This window comes from Bombus vancouverensis, chromosome 7 (genome assembly GCF_051014615.1).
Source record: "Bombus vancouverensis nearcticus chromosome 7, iyBomVanc1_principal, whole genome shotgun sequence".
Classification (NCBI taxonomy): domain Eukaryota; kingdom Metazoa; phylum Arthropoda; class Insecta; order Hymenoptera; family Apidae; genus Bombus; species Bombus vancouverensis.
The window spans coordinates 10,706,714-10,719,680 of record NC_134917.1 but is presented as its reverse complement, the minus strand read 5'-3'; the positions used below and the strand labels follow the sequence as shown (position 1 = coordinate 10,719,680).

Below are 12,967 nucleotides of genomic sequence, written 5' to 3'. Positions count from 1 at the left end.
ATTGAAGACGCGCTCTGTTCTTTATTACGTAAAAACGAGGACGATTAAGGGCTGACTAAATACTGACGTCGACGTGAAAAGCAATTTAAGCGAGTATAAGTATTTAGTGGCGAAGAGAGAAAGTAAATGCATAACTCCGCTGAAAGGCCGTGTTTACAGTTGACCGCAACTTTGTTTAGCTTCTTGCGCAACATACTAGTTTTGAGTCAAATTTACTCGAAACTAGTGCTTGTCCGGTCTCTTCGTACTTGACCTTCTTAACTCGGTTTATTGCATGGCGGGAATGTAACGTGGAAAATGTAGAATGAAATTAAAGAAACATCGCATGCAACACAATTATATCTGTAATTATTTTCTGTTCCACCAGAACTGGAAGTTGAGATTTTGTGAGAAAAATTCAATATTCTTAATTTGCTATTTCCCGAGAATGACGAGTTAATTCGTCATTTAAATGATATTTTGGCTAATCCTTTTACGTATAATTTTATTTTTCTTACAAATAAATTATACATTATAAATCTGGTATTTAACCCTGCTACGTTTCTCGCGTCATTTTCAATTTCGTATTATTTTCAAGGATTTTTAGGCTAAACATTTCCTAGAACGTTAAACATTTTCTTCTTGTTTGAAATTATAATGAGATCGAGGCATAAAGAGTTCTTGGATAGAAATAAAGCAACTTGTCTGTAGACAGTTTCGTTGCTTCGACTAATTATTCACGATTGATATACGGTAATTAAACTTATTTTTGTATTTCATTTAGCATTCGATTCGTGCACGAAGCGTGTTTTATAATCGTTTTGTTTTACTCGTGCCTATACCTATCTGTTATTTCGTTTCGTTGCGTTCAGTTCTTTCGAATCGCGCGCTGTAAGCGATTAATTGCTCTAGTGACTGAGGAAATTGCTAGAAAACAAGTAAAACCGAAAAGGTTGCATATAACAGGGAGAAAGAAGACTAGGACGAGAAACTAACGTAATACTGCTCCCTGAATCACGTAATTTTGCTTGCCTACTCTTTCATCCCTTTTCGCGTTCTGTCTTTTTGTCCAACGCTTTTTCAATCTTTCTTGGAGCTCGACTCTTTCCTTTTCCAATTTCAATTTTTTCCTCCGCCTTCCCAAGATTCCGATATCTGCTACTGCTTTTCACAATTTTATTCAGTTGCATTATGGAAAATGTTCTTTGCCGACCCTTTTAAGCGTAATAAGTTAAGTCGCGATAAAAATGTTCCGCGCATTACGTGTCTAATGATTACTCTTCCGGTCGAAAAAAGGATCGAGTCCTTCCATTTCGAGGAACTGGCGTGGGAGAGTGTAACGAAGATAAATACAACATTGTCAAACGGTCTTTCTGCAATCATTTTAATGCATTTGGGACAAACTCGATGGCTTTCTTAGGCCGTTTGTCCTTTTTGCCAGATATTATTTGAATAAAATATTTTTGATAAACTTGAATGTATCATCTAACATTGGAAATGTACGAGGAAAAGTGGGAATGTCAAGTTTTAGCATTTCTCAGAAGATGAAAATTTATTTTTCAATATATATAACGTCACAATTTCGTATTTCCTCGCAAATATTATGTCAAGATAAAACATTATATTTTTCATTTCATACTGCATCATTTTCAACATTTACTTATAATTTTAAGTAATTTATAACACATTAAATTGTAAAAAATGAAAATGTAAGTTGTATACCTCAATTTCTTATAACTATTGTAAAACTCAGAAAATTTTAATCAAATTTTAACGCGACAGAGCCAGTGATAAAAAAGACACACAGGACCGTACGAAAAAATGTTAAGCTTAAAATTCGTTAAAATTGACATTCAATTTTAAAATACGATATATAATTTTTCATACAAAAAGGGCCGCTTAAATTCCTTCGTAATTAGCCCAGGTATATCGCTACGTATAATCAAATTTTTGTTACAGTCAATAGCAGCCATAAATAAAATAGATTCGCTCTCGAAAAAATCAAATACAAAATTAATATAAAAATACCAAAGCGTTATAAATGATCTTCTCGTTGATAATGGAAACAAAATAACAACGTCCTTTTTCCTCAAACTTCTCTCATTCTCATTGAATTCTATCGTACAGTACGCAACGAAAAATAAATTAGGGGCGATACGAGACGAGAAATTAGTCAGACCTATAACCTGAAACTTTATTCGAGCCGCATGCCAGCTTCCACTGGCCGAAAGAATATTTTATTTAAGTCGGGAGAAGAACGACGCAGAGGAGTTACCCCGTGCACGAGTATTCCTAATTTTGTCTGACAGGCATTGCTGGAATCTTAATTATGAGGAAGAATTTGAGGGCGTCCAACAACTGGGCTCCAACTCGCTCGACAATGTTGTTGGCAGTTTTCGAGGGAACATGAAATGCTTCGAAATTCGCCGGCACGTGGAATAAATTGAACCCATCGTTCAGCCGTTATTAATTCGTAATAACTGGTCAGGAGCAGATTTTTCGGTCCCGCGAAATTCTGAAAAACCATTACATCTCATTAACCGGCCGATGGGAAAAGCAACGCGCTATTAGAGAGGTGTCTCGTTAAGTTCGAAAAAGAACTGCTTCCGCTAATCTGTTGCTTTCGTGTTACATTGTATCGGGGAAATGAGGTAAATGGAATGATTGCCAAATGTCACGGAACCCCTATCTGTTAATTCAAGGTAATAAGAAGATTATAGCGCGTACTGCTTTCTTGTAACTTGTTTCTGCTTTTTCGATCAGTTTACGAAATAGGAGTGATTACTTATTTATTGAAACTTACAACTACGTTACAACATGAAAAAAGAAGAAATGGAATATATTGGAAATATTGAATTGTTTTAATTAAATCACCAGGAACCTTAGAATGTACAACGATGGTAATTTAATGATAGATATTTAATGAGGATAAACTTAATTAACCGTGTTACAATCCATTGACATGGACACTATGTTTAATTATTTAAAACTACGTAAGGTTCTGTCGATAGACAAAATTTTTTTCTTTTTCAAGAAAAAAAAATATCTTCCATACACACGTAACTAAACAAATGGACAGGATGTAATTGAAATAGTTGCACATTTTAAGTTCGTTCTTGGTTATTCAGTACGAGGGAATAATACTCGTACGTTCAATTTTCAATCTTGTGAAAATTGCTTGAACTTTTCGATTGAAAACGAGTGCTGGATTTTCCCCGTTGGATTTCGTTCTCTCGTATTGCATGCATGAAATAAGTATAACTATTATGGAAAAAATGTAAAAATTATTGTAAATTATCCAATTTAATGCAACCTTGTTGGATGTTATACGATTAGCAGAATTTAAATCTCTGGATTTTACTTTGGTTAATTAGAGATATGTTCAATGTTGCGTGGAATGCTGAAACGTTATTTTCGTACCACTAATATCGCTGTTAAAAAAAGCTTAATTAAAATTTAGAAAGATGGAAGGTTGATTATGGAAATGAGCCTTTGAACATGGAAAAAACTTTCGCGTTATATTACCGCAAGTAATTTTCAAGCACACTAGAAAATTTATATTTAACAAATGAACTTGTTTCTGTTGCAGAGATTGCAGAGTTGTAAGAGATCCACAGACGCTCAAATCCAAAGGATATGGCTTCGTTTCCTTTGTTAAAAAAGCGGTAAGTCTTACACAAGTTTAATTACGTTTGTTATTAATTTTCTCGACCATAAAGTAATTATTTTAAACAATGCAAATATACGAAATTTCAAAGGATATGAAATTGTAGCTAAGATAATGATTTTAACAAGAGAAAATGAGCCTTAGCTACGATATAATCTTGTTTTCTTCTTCTTTATTCTTCTTCTTTTTTGCAAGCTGCCTTTCTAAAAAATATTAGAAATCTATAGCACAAGTAAAATTGTAGTTACTATCTCGTCTATCGTAGATTCTATATATACCACAACTAAAAGTTCTTCCCATTAACTGCAAACACTTCTCATTAATACAGTGTACAAAATACACATCGTAATTAATTAAAAGCACCAGGTAATCCTAATATCTGGTAAAAAATGAACGCTTAAAATGATTCATGTTTCTCAATTTAAAGAACCAATATCAACAAACATGAAACTAAGAATAACATTTCGTCATCTAGCAACTATTGTTTCTTTCAAATCGGAGACAAACCAAACGATATTAACTTCGCCTGAAACTTGAAGAAGGTATTTCTCGTGAGCATGAATACTATATTTGAATCTCCGAATTACGTTCTACGCAAAGTACGTAATGAAAACAATTACACAATTTATTTATTGATATAAATGAAACCGTTGTGAAAAGAAAAATGCCAAGAACATCGACCGTATGCTTCTGTACACTGTACACGTTTTCTCCATCCGTGTCTCCGTAACTCGCGCGAGAAATTTCGTTGATTAAATAGGAAAGAGGGTCGAACGCGTGACGCTTTAAAGTATCATTTTTCGAAAGGAGACGGGTCGTGTGGAACGACTTTTACCGTGACCCGCCAAAATCCGCGACGTAAATCACGGCGAAGTTAAATGTACGACCGTAAGTAAAAGAAGCCTTGCCACCGTTTATGGTGAGGTTATTCGTCGGAGCGACTGCCCCCAAGGTACGGACCCTCTCGTTTCCCCTCTGTTTTAATGTTCTATCGATCTGGACCACCGCCGGCACCTGCCTCACACCCACGGTATTACTATTGCCGAAGTATAAATTTTCCGGGTGTCTCCGTTAACCTCGAGGAACACGCGAAAATTTCTCCACTTCACTCTTCACCGCCCCTTGGCTCACCTCTTTCGCCCCCGACCCTTACAACACTCGTATCCTACTGCCACTATATCCTTCGACCGCCGGATACACATACCTAAATCGCGGGCTCTGATCATCGTCCAACATCCTGGCTCTCTTAAGATGTACGAGGAAATGCGAATTCCCCGGATTCTCGTTTTCCTTCGGCCTCGATTATGTTGCTCGGGATCGCTGCGTTTAATGAGCATCGAACCGTGTAACTCGCATCTAGGTTCCCCGAGCAATGTTGGCGAGAGAGCCTTTGGCACGGATAGAATTTTTGATTAATGCGCGAGAAAGCAGAAAACCGGAGTGACGAAATTATGGCTACGTTTGGTTAGTGGGAGAAATAGTCTTGTTTTTAGTATTAATTTTAACGTTGCTTCGACGTCCAAGTTATTAGACATCGCCGTGCGCTTTTTCGTTTATATTCCATATCGTTAATTAGAATTTGGTAATTCACAGATTTTGCTATAGCTATGGCGTGAATGGAGATCGCGCAGGATTTATTAACTTTTCTTCTGAATTTAATCGTCTGTTCATATCGTTTAGCAGATTTACTATTCTTTTCGTAGCGTCGCAGTTTTTCCACTGCAGTGTGACATGCTTGATGGTAGTTGGTATAGTACGTTATATCGTTCAAAGATTGGGGTTCTTGCTTATCTAATAAGCATGAGTGGGTTAGAGCCGCGTGACCTATCCTAATTCTACTGATTATGGTTTGTAGATAAACAAGAAACACCTGTTTCAATCGATTGAAGTCTGTTAGACTGTAACATATGAAACAGAGGATTTAGTTGCATTAATCTTCTGAATCTCTTCTTTGCGATAAATATTTTTATCTTTGCAGATGCAAAATAGGATGCAAATAATGATAAGCTTTGAATCAATTGAAATAATAGATGACGGATTGCTCTTACACAAATACCAGTAATTTTCGAATTCTGGTAAATTTGTTCTTTCTTTTTATTATATGATGTTAGCAACTTATAGAATGTTCTTAACCAATTCTCACTGAGAATTCTTGTTACTTGATTCTAGCTGCTTCCAACTTTTATAGCTTCACTGCAGATCAATAAATTGCACGTTATTACTTTTTATGCCGCAAGATACATCGCTACGTTAATAATAATTTTAACGACACCGATTAATGACACGAAATTAAAGTCTAACGCAATTATAGAGATACATTATATACTTTTATCAGGGGAACTCGGGCCATAGAAATTAACCAAATAAGCGGCAGAACGAAATTATGTTCCACGGAAAATGTAAAAGTTTGTGGAAAAATATGACAAATTCGAGAAATTTTTTAATAGTGATGAATCAATGAGATCTATCGTTTCCCTTCTTCATTAAAATGTAAATGATACTTTGCTTGCTAATATTTAGGATCTGTCGTACCTTTTTTAAGTTTCCAGCTACATTGCATACTTGTAAGGACTTTTACGGATTAAATTATGTCGCACCTCTTCTTCCAGATCTTCTGTTTCTTTCCGCTAAAATTTTTTTAAACGAGTTTGAGGTACGTAAATATCATTCAGAAAATAAAAATACCTAGTGGAAGACGAAATAAAAATAGCACCGCACGATAGTGTACAAACACATAGCGTACAAAATGACGCCAACAGCGAAATCAGCGAGAGGTTCGGCCACTTTAAACGACAAGAAGCAGAATCGATAAATCCGTCGGCAATAAATCAAGAAATCGGGAGGAAAAAAGGCTTTCATAACGTTCCGTCGATAAAATCCCAGCTGGAATAAGGTCGGAAGCCGATGCGGGAGGAGAGCAAAAAATTCATTTCATATTCTTAATTTCCACGTGGCTGTTGATTCCAAAATTTCCGGTGTCGACATAATATTCCCATAAAATATCCGATCGATGGATCCCGGTTCATGTTCGAAATCTCGGAACCATGTCCTTAACGATCGATAGAAACTCGAAATCGGTCGAAAAAGCCTCGACAGATCGGATGGCCACGTCTCTCGTCCACGTGAAAACAGGCGTGTCTATACATATATGTGTGTGTGTGTGTGTGTGTGTGTCTATGTTTCTTTAGAGCCACGTAATCCGACGTCGCATGCCACCATGGAGCCTATGACTTAGTAATGCGTGTAAAGCAGCTGGGTGTCGCTGCTCGGGGAGTCACGAATGGCCTATAGGCGTCTCAGGCCGTACAAGAAATTCGATTTGATGTGTGCTTAGACAGCTGGAACTAGGCAGGTCTGGGCGACGAGGTCGGTAGGACGGCCGACGCGGCGCGGCGTGTCGTATAAACGGTCTGGTCACGGAAAGTGGAAGGGGCTACGAAGGTGCATTCAGCCGTTCCTACTCGTCCAGGGGTTAGGGTGTCGGAGGCTAGGAAACTGCAAGTTATCGACCGTAGTTTAGAATCGGCTTAGAGGCGAGCATTCGGTCTGTCGGTCTATCTAGGCTAACCACGCGAACGCGCGGCGTCATATCGGGAATGGAAATTCGAATCGGAAATACTTTATCCTACGAAGGGAATTGGGGAGGGGGAAGGGGGCAGGCCAACGATGTCGTAGGATAAGAAGCACAGAGAAAAGTAGAAAGGTCTGCTTGAAGATGACGGTGATGCCAATGGTATGATGCTAAGTTCCTCGCGGTATTCGAGAGGAAAGAAGAGTGAAGACGAGAGAGCGATGGAAGGTAACGGTTGGGGAAACGAGGCAAAAGGCAGACCCAAGAGTCCTCGAAATGGCGCAAATGGCGATAAGGGTGGGGTACCACCGGAATGCCACTAGGAAAGAAGGGAAACATCCCCTCTTTCGTACATACTCCCGAAGAGCTTTTCGAACAGTCAACCTTTTCGGGGGGATTCCTTCGCGACGGAAGAATATTTTTAGATTTCCTATCCGTCCTTCTTCGCATCAGAGCCGTCCAACTGCCAGCGGCACGCTGTCACGGACTACTCGCATTTACGTGAAATACGCGCGGTTGTGTGCGTCACAACCGATGTCGTTCTCTGTTATTCCACATCCATTTCTTCTCCACGGCCGTCTTACCATGGGTTACCGTTCTGCTTTTGCCTCTTCCTGCCTCCCGTCTTCGCTGTCTCCTTCTGTTCACTCCCACGATTCTTCCTTATTTTTCATACGAATCCTGTAATGGACTTATGGATAGACGGATACGAGTGCCTGTTTTGTTACCCATCTCCGGAGCAAACTGCATCATCTCTCTCCTGGCTAACGCTGTCGCCACGCGATAACTTTGAAAGTGTTTTTTACTAAAAAACGAAGGCTTATTTTACGTTCGATCGAAAATCGAACATATAGCGGTAATCGAAGATTCGCTTGCTGGATATATTCCCATGGATTTCGAAGAATCGAGGGGAGATACGGCAGATCGGAGAGAATTTCGAAGCTCGTATTAAGTTCACCCGCATCGAGAAACATCCTGGCGAAAGGAACGACTCCGTGGTCTCAAATTTCTAATACCATCTGCAATAAATTCTTTATTCTCTACGTTGTATTGTATTTGTGAATGGTTCTCTCTTAGAAAGATTAAAACTCTTACTATATTTGATATAACAATTCCTCTTAACACGTGCTTCCTAATACGATAGAATTCCATTTATCTGAACTCGTGAGAAATAAATAAGAATAAATAGGATTTCACCAATTTTCCCACCTATTATTTTTCGTTCACATAGTAGGAGTCAAATAAGTGGATTCAGTCTGTATGAATTCAGTTAATTTATTAAGTAGAATTTCAGTCTAACGAATAAGGTTCAGATAAATGTACTTTATGTAAAATACGATCAGCGATCGATCTTTACATTTAACAATTGTAATGGTAAACATGCTAGTATCGTTTAAAATGTAAATATAGAGAATGGAAAAATACTGACGATGGAAAAATTATTAGAATTTATCAGAGAAAGTAAAAATAACCCGATATTGTGAATGTAAGGTGGAAAAAGGAAAGTAGATCTATTGCATCGACAATTGTCGCGCTAACTATTTCTATTTCCATTCGATGGCTATGTATACATATACATGTACATTTAGCGTAAGTGATATATATGTACATATGTATTTATTACGTCTGTTCCATGCAGAGAACAGTAATAGACCACTTTTCTCAATCCACTCGAGCTATGCTTCTAAAACCAGAGCAGTAGTAAATAAAAGTTACGGCTACCATCTTGTATACTGCGAGTTACGGCCTCTAGCTGTTGGTCGTAACGTTTCACCTTTTTGTTTATTCCAGTTCTCGATCTCTTTTTTAACGCAAGGCAACACACTTACTTCGTGACTTCTCCTTTATAGGCTGTGTAAACATTCGATAATGTTTCAGAAAAATGTAATCGCCGCATCAGCATATCGTAATACATAAATTTAGTAAATTTACGTAATACGTAAATTTAGTATACGTATGAAATACAGTAGGCAATAAACTGATTTCTGCACGATCTTTATAAAACTGCAATGTATAAAAATACACGTAAAAATTCAAAGTGACGTCGCTTTCTGAATTTACATAGCATCAAACCTTTAGAAATGAAATAATGAATTGATTCTGATTTAATTGATAAATCTAGTTAATGAAACTATCGAATCTTATTGAGGCAAGATTTGGTTTATACTGAAATAGTAAAGACTAATGCAAACTTGCCAACTACCCTTACTTTAAATTCGTTTGACGGTGGATTATTGGAAATCAGCTAGTGAATTTTAATCCTTCAATTACTTACAAATTTCATGAATTCCACCGTACTTCTATCTTATGAAACTGTAGAATAAAGTCCAACAGTGTTTCAAATCCTGTTAGATCAATTTTTAATTACTTAAATTGAATTGTTTGTATTAATTTGGTAAGAAAGTATGAAACATGAGATAAGCTGATATTATAATAATTATATAACATTTTTAACTCCAATATTATATCAACAGTTTTATACAAAAGATGAATAAATTAATATAAACGTTAAACTTATCGTGACTAAACACCATTGTAACTATAATTTCAAATCACGACTATGTGTTGAATATACTATGTACGTAGAACGTGGCTGGTCACCGGTTGTCTACAACTGAACCAATTTGCAACGCAAGCACTGGTTGAGAGAGGCACATTTTTAAGGACGCTGAAAAATTTGTGAAACAAGATAGAACCATTAATTTTAGATGATGTCATTAATAGAAAGGTGGCACTTTAATATTGAATAACCCGCTGCACCGTTGGCGAAAAATGATGACTATAACGCATTCGTAGTTAACCGTGTAACAACGTGTATCCATTTAATTGCTGTCTAAAAAGAAAAACCTTTTTAATTCGACGATTGAATCTGTCTTCGAATCGTTTATAAAATTACATGCAAATTTTTGGTATATTGATATTTTATAAATTAATTTGAAATAATTTTTACCATATAGCACATAGTTATGTACTATTGTACTAAGCTATCGTCATTGCTTTATTTCAAGTACAGTTTAGTAACGTTTTCTAGTTTCAAGGTACAGTTTTGCTTGTATTGTTCCAGGAAGCGGAAAGTGCCATCGGTGCCATGAATGGACAATGGCTCGGTAGCAGGAGTATTCGAACGAATTGGGCGACTCGCAAACCCCCTGCACCAAAATCCGAAGGTGAGTATTGACGTACATGTAACTTTTTCAGATCTTTATTGTACACAACAGTGGTGCATGATTGCCTTTGCAATAAACGAATCATACAATCGAGAATCCAGGGAAAGATACATATCCATTTCTGATATATCGTGGTTTATACGTACACATCTTTTGAGATAGGAAAATGGCACAGGGATACGTACACATATAACACACTCAACTTCTATCTACACTATAGTGACGTATACATATACATTTAAAAAACAGATGTCGATATTCGTACACGAAAATGTTCGTAGAAACTGTATTCGATAGTTATACAAATATTACAAACAAACAAATAGAAGATTAAGATTTTGTTATGAAACAATGAATTCGTGAAATTGATCATTTCGGATACCTGAAAATATATTTAAACGAGCAAAGAAACGGATAGAAATATATAAACGAAAAGGAAGGAGAATGGAATTTGAAGATAGTAGTTTTTCAGTGAAACTGTTGAAGTAGCGTCACCCTTAAGACGGTCTGTCGTGCATACGAAAGCGGCAAAGGGAAATTAAATATCGCGGTGGCCCTTCACGAGCGCGGAATTTTCGCCGACGCAGCCGGAATTCGATTAGGTCCAGTCGGTTGGTCCGCTAGAGAAAGCTTTCACCACGTCATTCGGGACAGCTTAAAACGGTTTCACCACGAACGATTGCTCCGCAAAGGCGATGGTGACGTTCCGGCCTGTTCAAGAGTTTGTTAATCGATACCGCGACACGGATTTCGAGGGCATTTTTGTTCCTTCGCGAAACAACGCGCACGAGAAAGAGAGAATCGTCACGAGGCACGAACATCAGTCTTGCGAACCTCGAATAGAATAATCGTGTTCATTCTCATTTTTGATGATCGTTCGTCACCTTTACGCGACAGCCACGTTTATTATGAATCTCAAATAGAATTACCTTGATCATCCTCATTTTTTAATGACCGTTCGTCAGTTTGCTTTGTCATCGTCGTTATTCACCGGTGAACAGCCGCGTTTATTGTGAATCTCAAATAGAGTCATCTTGTCCATCCTCATTTTTAACGACCGTCCGTCAGTTTACTTTATTGTCATCATTATTCACTGGTAAACAGCCAAAGCCGCGTTTATTGATGTTGTCTGAATCACTTTCCAGACATTCGCGCTCTCAAATATATTTGTATCGTCATTTACCGATTTTTAAAATAACCTCTCTTTTAGATAAAAATAGCAAGACGGGGAATTATTGTTAAAAATTAATCATCTTCCAGAAGAAATGAAATAGCGATCGAACGTAAACAAAAAGAGGTCAGTTATTATTGTACAAGTTTGAAAAAGCGTTGTAGAATAATAGATACAGCGGAATACAAATTGCAGGTACGAGGAAAGCTCCTATAATTTGGAAACAAATGTTTACAGAGTATTTATTTCAATTTGTTCAAACTATAGAAGCTACGTAGAGGAAAGAATAGCAACATAAATATTATTGAGCAAATTTTACAAATCCCTCTTCGTAATTACAACGTGGATCAAATACGGTTCAATAATATAAATCGACTAAAAAGAAATTATAAATGAAATGTTGCGTTAACGTAATTTTTTTACGTTAATGTTTTTTATTGGAACGTCTCGTATGTGAATAGATAATATAACCTTAAAACGGATGAATGCAACGTATAGTGTGGATCGATGACGAAACAAAGAAAAAAAAATAGTGCTTCACGGTGACACAGCGCGTAACGCGGCCTACGTAAACAGGTGGAAATATTTAAAAAAAAGGAGAGGAGAGGAAAAAGAGCGCAACGGGTTATAATAGAAGCCCGCGTGTCTACAATTAATGCGAGCCACTCATTCATGCTATTTTATCACGCCTTTTTGTTTTCGTTTACTCGAATAAGTTAGCGTATATTGTTCACGTGTATACCGCTTACCTTTATGTTTACCAGCGACAAGATCCGATTTTATGCCTTGGGAACATAAGGACGTTGTTTTTTCGCGACCTAAACACGCGACCTTAATAAGTTGATCGTTCGGATCTAAGTTGCGTTGCAACGTGAAATACCTTCCCAAGCTTTATGCAGAGAATATATTTTAGATTAAAGTTCGTATCGTTTATATATTCGATAATTTATTCAATATTTTGTCGTACCATAATTACCGCGTTGTAGGAAAATTATTACGTTGGTATTTATTTATCCATAATTTAATTTAAGCAATTTTATTTTTTATTTAATTTTTAATTTAAGCAATACTATTTATATTAGTTCCGTTTTTCTGTACTAATAGATAACTATATTTAAAATAATTGAACTGATCTAATGTATTCCGGAGCCGATTGATCTACTTTAAACTGCTATAAAGTTTTCTTATGCAAACATGTGAATAATATTGTTAACTGAATTCTGCCTTTAAAATCAAAACTTTTACGTTAAACGATATGGAAAAGAGGTATAATTTATCATTACGATGCGATATAAGATACGATATAAAATTATCTTTTTCAGTAACATTCACTTTGCTGTAAATATCGAACATCTTGTTTCATTATTTTTTGATATTTTTTAATAATTCTTCCGCCACGAACTAATAACAAA

At 36.7% G+C, this 12,967-nt stretch overlaps 1 protein-coding gene across 6 annotated transcripts in view; it reads left to right on the top strand.

Annotated features, from left to right (window-relative positions):
- The window catches only part of LOC117159114 (uncharacterized), a 585,240-nt gene that overhangs the window by 512,220 nt on the left and 60,053 nt on the right, over positions 1–12,967 (top strand). For all 6 annotated transcript variants that reach the window (XM_033338664.2, XM_033338665.2, XM_076619743.1 and 3 more), the window contains 2 exons: positions 3,569–3,644; positions 10,282–10,384. In XM_033338664.2, coding sequence (XP_033194555.1) covers positions 3,569–3,644; positions 10,282–10,384 — 179 coding nt within the window. The remainder of the gene's footprint in view (positions 1–3,568; positions 3,645–10,281; positions 10,385–12,967) is intronic.